Here is a 9,587-nt window from a genome sequence, read left to right on the forward strand (position 1 = left end):
CTGGAAACTTCGAAAGAGCTGTCCAGGGAAACATGCTCCTGCCAGCAGCCACTTGAGGCAGATCAGGAGGACACCCTGACCCACTTGCACAGAGCCAGCACAGGAACAGCCTGGCCTCTGGGCTGCCCTGGGACAGCAGGGAGCCCAGAGGCCTGTGCTTTCCAGGAATGGCTCAGCTGCACACGCACCCTCCTGCTCCTCTCCCGGCCCCACAGCTGAGCAGCCCTACAGCTCCACGGGGCACTGGGAGCAGCACAGCTCAGTGCAGGGGGCACATGCAGGGCAGAACTGTTCCCTGGCAATGTGCCCAGGCTCTCTAGGCTGGCACAAGAGCCTTCCTCCCGCCAGAGAGCGGCCCAGCTCCCGCCTTACCTCTTTGTGAGGCTGAGCCATGCTCAGCCTTCACCTTGTGCTCCCTGGCAGTGACCCCGGGGGCAGCGCTGCTCAGCTGCCCCTGCCGGGGCTCCTGGGCCAAGGCCCCCTGAGCAGGCTGCGAGCGGAGACCTGCACTGCCAAGCCTGGGGGTCTGCACAGCATCCTTGCAGCCAGCCAGGGGCGGGAGGGCACCAGGGTGGGGAGGCCGCACAGGGCCCTCCTTAGGCATGGTCTCCATCCACTTCTTCCTTGAGGTTTTGTCTACTGAAGAAGCTGTAGATCAGGTACAAGGGAAGAAGTGAGTTAGTTGAACTCCCACCTTTACACTCAACCTATCTGAAGGGTGAGGCATTGAAGAGGTTTTTGAATTATTCCGAAGACTGCTTTGTTTTTTATTTTTCATGAAACTAGCATCACTGTAATTCCTCTGAACAGTATGGAGCTAGCAAGCCAGGAGAGAGAGGTTTCACTACTTTCCTTATATGTTGCTTGTTGCCCATCCACTACTATAGGATCTTTTCCCTTCCAAACATTTGGCAAGCCACAATGGTCTCTAGAATTTGACAATTACACCTAGGAAGTAACTGTTCTCAAAAGCTACTTTTCAAGGCCTTTATTTCTGTAACTCCCACTCATTTCTGGATTGAGTTTTGTTGGTTGTTAATATTTTCCTTCTTTTCACAAAAAGGAAATGCTAGGACACAAACAATGGCACCATGTGTTAGAAGTAAAAGCTTTGCATTCCCCATGTCCCCAGTATTCAGAGAGCCTGTATTTGCAGGAAACAAATTGGTCATGCAAAAGTTACACTTTTACTCTACTTCATTGTTACAGGGGGTTACTTCCTGCATTCGTTCCTGCAGAAACACCCAAACCCAACATAAACATGACCTGCCTCAAAACATTTCTGATCTTGGCAATTCCTGACAATTCAAAATTTCCTTAATGGAAATGGCACAGGGCAGATCATTCTGAAATACTCTCCAACAGAGCTGTTAGAACTCAGAGAACTAATCATTCTTTACATGACTTCACAGATGATAAAATCATGTGGCAGCCAAGCAGTAAAAAAAGACGACCTTTACTTAAATCTGTTTTTTTTTTTCCCTGTAGAAGTCAAGTCAATAATAGAGACAGGTAAGGTTTAATGAGATAGCTCATTTCTAGTCCAGAATTAATCCAGCAAAAATGTCACCTTACTTACTGAGCAATTCTTCTCCCCAGCTGCATTCAGCATTCCAGCTGCATATCAGCAATTAAGGAATCATTCCAAAGGGGCCGTGCCCAGGATTTGGGTCCCTGAGCCAAGGGACCAGTGGATCTTTTCCCTTTGTCTGCATCAGCAGAATTGTTTGTTCAAATCTCATCTCTCCTATCATTCCACGCCCAGAGATGGCAAAGGAACAACAATAGTGTCATTGAGGCTTTGAACTTGAAAGCAGGGGCTGACACACATGCACCAGACACCTCATTTGGTCTGGCACAACTCTTCTTGTCAGGGATCAGGCAAGGCAGGGAGGGGGGACAAGGCAGAAGGCATCTCCTCCCCCAGCCTCAGCCTGCAATACTGACACGGGCAGAGAGAGTCGGGGAAGAGATTTGCCATCGTGAACCTGCCATAGGTGGCTTTAGGCTTGTGCTGTCAGAGGATGACAAACTCTGATCCTGCATAGGCTGCATCCATTTGGAAGTCTCCTTCCCCTAAATTGGAACATTCACAAGGACTTTCTGTCAGAGGAGGTTTCCCTGTTTCTCCCAGTGCAAAACCAGGCAATGTCCATGAATCTCCTTCAGATCTCAAAGGGTTCAGCACAGAAACTGCCCCAAGGGAAGGTTTTCTCCTTCAAGGGCAGGAGGAAGGAGTGGGAACATTTCTCCTTTCATGCTAAATGTCTTCTTTTTCTCTACTAATTGTTACTTTAGAAAGGGTGCAGGGAGATGAAAGGCATGTGCAGGATGGAGAGGAATGTTTTCTTTTCCTGTGGTGCATTTCCAGGGCCCCAAGGTACCACTCCAGCTCCTGCCACTCATCACTTCACACTGGAGTAATTTTCACTGCACCACCAGAGCACACTCCCAGTGACTGGACTCTGGGAAAGTCCACTGAGCCCATCAAGGAATTGAAATGAATTTGAAGAAATTTAAACCAGGATGGTTTTCAACCAAATTTTCACAATGCCACCCCTGGGTCAGCATTCCAATGGTCATTTTAGGACAGGCATGCTCTGTACCTACTTGCATGTTCAGAGTTGTTCTCTTTGCTTCTGCTGCTGGATTTTGGCCTTGAGAAAATGGAGGACAAAAGAACACACGAGGTAGAAAGAAAAGGGAGGGAATGGGTGTAGCATCAAAGGAGGCAAACCTTCTTAGCATGGTCCCCCTGATGAAGGAGGAAATGCAACACATAAACCCAACATGATGCAAAGCTGGTGAATTGTCCTTAAGCTTTCAGTTGCTGGAGTCCCACAGAGCTTGCCAAGCTCCAGCTGAAACACAGCAGTCATTCTTCAACTTGCATCAGACCTGCCCAGTTCTCTCCTTTTGGAGCCAAGTGGCTCCTACAGCCTCTGTGAAGCAGCAAGAGCTGCTGAGCTGAGACACAAGTCTGTATGGAGGGCAGCTACTTTTGTTCTCCTGCTCAAGCTTGACTTTGCCTGCTCATGCCTTACACTGGTGACAGTCTCGGGCTACATATGGTCATAGCACTGCTCTCTCCTGAGGATGACAGTACATCTCCTTGCTCTTTCAAGAAGAAAAGGCTTTTTCAAATTCATCTGCTAGGTAAGGATATTCAGATTGCACTTTAAAAGCCCTACGGACGCTTTTCAATTGGAATGATACTTCTGTGACTCCTGCTTTAACCTTGTCACTAGGATAAGCTTGACAGCTACATTTTCTCACACATATCCAAGCCAATATCTTTCCATCAAGTACGGTCCTATAACTCTTCTCTAGCACCTTGCCCTCTTTGATCTTAAGCCCCAGATCTAAATATTAAATATCTCTTGGATTATACATCTATACCCCAAATTTTATCTGGGATCTCATTTCACAGTGGAGGCCCAGGCACAGAGGAGTTATGCCTGATGTTTACAGAAGCAGCACCTGAATTTGCAGACACAATTGCAGACTTCAATAGCGAATATTTGCCCTAACATATTCTCATGCCTGCAGAAGTTGACAGTCAAGGATCAGAATACACTGCAGCAGCAGACACCTTGGTTTACCTCATCTCCTGGGACTCTTGGAAATCCAGCTGCAGAGAGCTTGAGACACACACTGCAGCACTGCCAACAGGGGGACTCATTGCCTTGTGTATAGGGGGAATCAAAGGCTGTCCCAAGGAACCCTTCTTCATATCCCCACCACTGGAATACAGCAAGGAAGCCTGGAAAGAGTAGAACATTATTAATATACATTCCTACATAAATTAATACAATAATTTCACTTTATGTATAATATATTAATGTTATTATATATTATTATAATAGTACTCAGCTTAAACATCCAGCCCTCCCCCTTTGATGCCTTAAGAAGTTTAGCCATGCTCTTAGCTGGAACTTGTTTGGAAAAGTCAAACTGATGGAGAAGCTTGGCCTAGGATGGGGAATGGAACGGGAAGTGATGAGGGAGAGACCATGTCCCACATTTGCCACCTCTCTCCCTGTGCTCACTTCTCTTGCCTCTTCTCTGGAAGTATGGACATTCTCATCTGGCATCCACATGTTTGGCATCAAGATATTCTGGGGTGCCACTGCCTCCACTGGCCTTTTGGATGGTATGGGAATAGGTTTAAATCTCTATTCTCCCCCTGTCCCTAAAGCACCTAACAGCCAGTGCTGATCTCCAGCCAAGTCCCCACAAAGCCATTCTGCAGGATGTCCAAACCTACTTTTCTCAAGCCCCTCATTTCTGCTGCTGCTTCCCTTCCCTCGTACAGTTCCCCAGCAGCCTTTGAGCCCCGATGCTGCTGAGCTCTGGGGATGCTCGGTGCTCTCCAGCTCCCACACATCCATCATCTCAGGCTCACTGGCATTTAGGAAGTTCTGCAGAGCTCCCTGCCCTGCTGCTCTCTGGAAGGCCTCTGCCTGCCCAAGTTGCTCCAGGGCCCCCATGCCATGTCCAGCAAGGGGGGTGGAGGCAGTGGGGGCAGATGCACACCCTTCCTTAGTATCCCATCATTTCTGGCACAGCTGAAGAGCCAAATCAGGTCCTGTTCAAACTTCAGTGGAAGGATCAGTTCCTGTCAGGGATACGCTGGGTCCTTTCTCAGCAAGGCTGGAATCAAGTACACAAGCCTTGGGTTGGACATTCTGTTTACCAAAGCTGTTGTTCATCTGCCTCCTCCTGCACCCCACGGCAAACCCAAAACAACTGCAGGTCCTGGCCCTGCTGCAAAGGCAATCGTGGGGGTGGGCTCTGGGCTGCTCTCCCCATAGCCACCTGCCATCCCTGCCCTCTGGACAAAGCCATGCCAGAATGCACAAAGCTGCCCAGAAGCTGATGAAGTCTAGAAATAGCATCAGAGACAACTGGGCACAAGGGCATGGCTGTACCACTCAAAAGCTGACACAACCTGGAACTGACTTTGGAGGACTGCCTGTTCCAGCAAACACCTTTCTCCGTCCAAACCGGACACAGCTGACAGAAAACACCACCAAGACACAGAGCTGGTTCACAGATACCTGTAATTTACGAAATGCTAAAGGATTGCTTGCCCAGACTGGCCAACTTTAACTGCTCTGACTGCTTGTTGGTGTTTTCTCAGCCATAAGACAGAGGAGGAGCCGCAACAGAGCCCAGAAACCATTCAGGGACCTCCCCTGCTATTGATACACGCTGAGGACATGAAGTCAGCACTACACACCCATTGCAAAAACAGCCTGAAGCACAGTGTCCAGCTGAGCTCTTCCTTGGCTCAGCTGCTTCCCTGGGCTCACACCACAGGAAGAGGTCTCAGAGCTCTGCCTACAGCACATAAACTGAAAATCTACCACACAGAACTTAACTTGGTCTCCTTACCTTACACCCTTTTCCTTCTGACATCAGTTCCTGGTTCTTTGCATCACTATTGTCACAGCCTGTGCCATTTTTCCCATTCTCCTGCTCTCTGTTGCACATGGGGCTTGGAGGAAGGAGAGCTCCTCCAGATGGGAGGCAAGGCTTTAGTGGGTAAGTGCACATAGGAAGTGCAGCCTTGAAAAATTGCAAACATCACAGGATTTCTCCCAGACCAAAGCTGCCAGCAGCTAGGACTCTGGGTGCCCTTGGAGCCCCAGACACCACCCCTGACCTAACCTCGAGACACTGGGGGGCTGCATATTGTTTCCCATGGAAAAGGGCCACTGTTTGTATGAAGGTGTATCCCCACCTTGAGACACCCAGGGCGGGAAAAAGAGCTGGCCCCGGATGATGTCCTCATTGGTGTGGAAAGGAAGGTGCCCACAGACCAGCTCATAGAGCAGGATGCCCAGGGACCAGATGGTGGCTGGCTGGCCATGGTAGCAGCCAAAGAGGATCCACTCCAGTGGGCTGTACTCTGACATGCCCATGGAACACGAGCACAGGTCATCAGGCCCGTGCTGCTCCCTCCCAGCCAGCTCCTGTTCCACAACAGGCAGCCCCTGCCCCACCAGAAAGCAACTTGGCTGCAGCCAGTTGAAGAAAGATTCCTCCTCCCTCTCTCTTCCCCCTCTGCCAGCAAAGGGGGGAACCTCTGCTGCCCGGCTGGGCCCCGCCTTTGGGCTCACCTGACATTCGGGTGTAGAAGGTGTCCTGGAGGATCGTGCCGCACACGAAGTCGATGAGCTTTGCCTCGCCGGTGGCCAGGTCGACGAGGACGTTCTCGGCCTTGATGTGGCGGTGCAGGACGCCGCGGCTGGTGCAGTGCCGCACGGCCTCCAGCACCTGGCGGAACAGCCCCCGCGCCACGGGCTCCGTCAGGAGCGCCCGCTCCTCCAGGAAGTACCAGAGGTCCTGACAGCGCTCCGGACGCTCCATGACCAGCGCGAAGCCGTCGGGCAGCTCGAACCAGTCCAGGAGCCGCACCGCGCCGCGGAAGCCAGGGCGCGACACCATCCAGAGCAGCGCCAGCTCCAGGGGCACAAGGGCGCCGCTGTGCTGCGGGGGGGACCGCGATGCCGTCAGCGGGGCCGATGCTGCGCCGAGCCTTCGGCACCCCGGCCCGGCCCCACCGCCGCTCGCCATTGCCCGGCCCGGGACGCTCCGCGGCCCCCGCTCACTCCACGCTCGCTCCCCTCGCAGCGTCCCGGCTCCCACCCTCCCGGGCCTCGCCCTAGCCCCGCCCGCCACGCCCCGCCGGCTTTCACTCACCAGCCGCGCCCACTCCGGGATGCGATCGCGGGACACTCGCTTGATGGCCACCTGCAAGTCAAGGCGAGCGGCGGGCTGAGCTCGCCTCCCGCCGCCCCACTCCGACCCGGCCCCACCTCTTACCGGGGCGCCGTCGGCGAGCCGGGTCCCGGAGTAAACGCTGCCGCAGCCGCCGCTCCCCAGCAGCGGGCCCTGCCGGTAGAGCTGCTCCAGGGGAGGCTTCTCCGCCCGTGCGGGCGGCACCGCGCTCTCGGCATTCTGCCCGGGGCCCCCGGGCGCTGCTGCTTCCCGAGCCGCCCCGGGCTCCGGCGGCTCGGGGCCGGCGGCCGAGCTGACGAGCGGCCGAGCTCGGACCGGGGAAGCTGCCGGGGACAGGGCAGGAGCCGGGCGGCAGCGAGGCGGCTCCGGACGGAACTGCCGGAGGGGCCTCGTTCGGGGCCGGGGCCAGAGCCAGGCGGAGCCAAAAGACGGTGCTGTTCCGCCGGTACCAGAGCGAGCGGCACTTCCAGCGGCGCCGCTGCCAGTACGGAGAGAGCCCGGCGGAGGCGGCACCGCCGAGGGACGGCCTGAGGGACGCGGCCTGAGCCGGGCCGGGAGAGGCGGAGACAGGGACGGGGCGGGACGGGAGTGGAGTGGAGTGGACGGAGTGTGAGAGGGAGAAGTGCGAGCGAAAATTGAGAGAGGTGGCGCCGCCGGAGCGACTCCATTCGTCCGTTCCCTCCACGAGCCCAACGGAGGAGCCGGAGCGCGCCCCGCGGAAGGGAAGAAGCAAACAAGCAAACAAATAAATGCCTATGAAAGAAATAACCATATAAATCAGTACATAAATAAATAGAAGTGTTGACTTACAGCTTTCTGCTTCTTTCTACCTTTCTGAAGCATTTCACTAGGAAGAGTTCCCCGTCCTGATAGTTGTGCGAGAGGGGACAGGAGTGCAGCGTTTAGTTTTCAAGTAGAAAAGGCAAGTCGTGTCAGTAGTCATCTCTTTTCATCCCCTGTTTAGACAGCTGCAGCTTGCAAAAAGACAGAGTCTGCAATGTGGAACTTGGTCAGGTTTCTTTTTCTGCCAGAGGATGAGGAGCGGAAGTATCCCAGAATCACGGAGTCATGGCACGGTTTGGCTTGGACGGGACCTGAAAGATCACGTCGTTTCAACCCCCCTGCTGTGGCTTGGGACCCCTTCCACTAGATCGGCTTGCCTAGAGCTCCATTCAGCCTGCCCTTGAACACTGGCAGGGATGGGGCATCCACACCTTCTCTGGGAACCTGTTCCAGGAGAGTCTTTTTTCTGAATACCTCATCTAAACCGACTCTCTTTCCGTTTGGAGCCATTCTCCCTTGTCCTGTCCCTGCCTGCCCTTGTACAAAGTCCCTCTCAGCTTTTTTGTAGGTTGCCGTCAGGTACTGGAAGGCCACAGTTTGCTCAAGCCTAAGCCTCTTTTCCGGGCTGAACAAGCTCAGCTGTCTCAGCCTTCCCTTGCAGGAGAGGTGCTCCAGCCCTTGGATCATCTCGGTGTCCCTCCACCACACCTGCTCCGCCCATGTCCCTGCCATCTGTGCTGGGGAACCGACAGTGCTGCAGGTGGAGTGTCACCAGAGTGGAGGGGCAGAATCCCTGTCCTCCACCTTCTGGCCATGCTGGTTCTGAGGCAGCCCAGAATATGGTTCACAAATATCAGACATCTCCTGGGAAATCTTTTTGCAGTTTTGTGCCCCAGCCCCCAGCAGACTCTCAGACACGTGCCTGTGACAGCAGAGCATCCTGTTCCCTCAGGAAGGCCTTATTTACAATGCAAGGTGAGAACACACAAAGTTAATCTCAAAATTCCAGTGTTTTTTAGGGAACGTTGAAACAGGTGAAATAGACAATATTTTTTTACAACAGTCTTGTATCCCGTGGGCTGATATATTTTTGTGACTTTACTGAGATTGCATTGCTACAGCCACATTGATTTCCACAGAATCGTTTCTTATTTGTATTCCCGTAATTGGGCCAAGAAGGATCAAGCGTTCCTTTGAAACCATCTTTTCATTCAGCTGTAGATTTTCATGCTCTTTCACATCAGAGTTTTAGACTAACCATACAGATGTACAGACAAGGACTGCTGAAGGTGTAATGTCCTTCTCGATCGTTTTCAGATTTGCATTTCCACAGATTCAGTCTTATTTGCTGCTAAGACTTGCAATTCCCATTTATTTTTGTGGGAATTTGGAATTTCTGGCCTGGCAAAGTTCCATTCCCTGAAGGCCATGTTAAGCAGATATAAACACGTGCAAAAAATTGCTGTATGACTCTAATGTCCATCTTCTGTCTACAGTATCAGTTTGCTTTCACAGTTTTGATAAGATTATAAAATCAGAAGTTAGAAAGAGCATGAAATAGTTCTGCTTTGGGTCTTTGCATCATCATTGTATTTGAAGAACTTTGCAGGAGCATAATCTCTCTTGCCAGTAGAAAGGCTTTTCTATTATAGTTACAGCATGGTTTAGTGTTTTGTTTTTTTTTTTTAAAGCAGCGTTGCCAAAAGCAAATGGTTTGAAATTTTATGTCACTTTGTGTTCCAACTTTTTTCTCATTCTCTGCTCATTAATTTCCACCTATATTCCTAAGTATCTGCCATGTACTACAGTACTTCTGACAGGAATTTACTTCATTTGATTCTAAGGTTTAGGTAGTTCTCTTTCTGTGATACAGAAATACATTTAATTCCTTTGAAATACAGGAGAAATACAGAAAATCTTTTGAAATACAGGAGAAAGAAGGTCCCTAGTCAGGCTGACTAAATCTAGCAATACACAGCTCCCACAGGGAATACAAGCACTATAAGGAAGACTTCGGAGAATGTTGTCCTAGGAAGAGCAGAAAAGCTCATGTATGC

General features: G+C 51.8%; 1 protein-coding gene across 1 annotated transcript; it reads right to left on the reverse strand.

The window, feature by feature from the left end:
- Positions 1 to 2,286: 2,286 nt before the first annotated feature.
- On the reverse strand, positions 2,287 to 8,217 carry LOC125322360. The gene is made up of 6 exons (XM_048296013.1): positions 8,104 to 8,217; positions 6,709 to 7,500; positions 6,126 to 6,495; positions 5,398 to 5,519; positions 3,603 to 3,763; positions 2,287 to 2,657 (listed from the first exon to the last, which is right to left on the reverse strand). Exons 1-6 carry the CDS (start codon positions 8,215 to 8,217, stop codon positions 2,585 to 2,587), a joined length of 1,632 nt encoding a protein of 543 aa, XP_048151970.1. The 3' UTR covers positions 2,287 to 2,584.
- Between the last annotated feature and the right edge of the window lie 1,370 nt (positions 8,218 to 9,587).

This window comes from Corvus hawaiiensis, chromosome 3 (assembly GCF_020740725.1).
Source record: "Corvus hawaiiensis isolate bCorHaw1 chromosome 3, bCorHaw1.pri.cur, whole genome shotgun sequence".
NCBI classification, from domain to species: domain Eukaryota; kingdom Metazoa; phylum Chordata; class Aves; order Passeriformes; family Corvidae; genus Corvus; species Corvus hawaiiensis.

What these genes read in the sequence shown, in the direction of transcription:
- LOC125322360 (XM_048296013.1), bottom strand. Translation starts at nt 8,217, where the DNA reads ATGATCCAAGGGCTGGAGCACCTCTCCTGCAAGGGAAGGCTGAGACAG. An exon ending in CTTCTACACCCGAATGTCAG is followed by an intron (nt 5,520 to 6,125) that starts GTGAGCCCAAAG and finishes TCCCATCTGGAG; the next exon opens with GAGCTCTCCTTCCTCCAAGC. An exon ending in CAAGAGTCCCAGGAGATGAG is followed by an intron (nt 2,658 to 3,602) that starts GTAAACCAAGGT and finishes CATTTTCTCAAG; the next exon opens with GCCAAAATCCAGCAGCAGAA.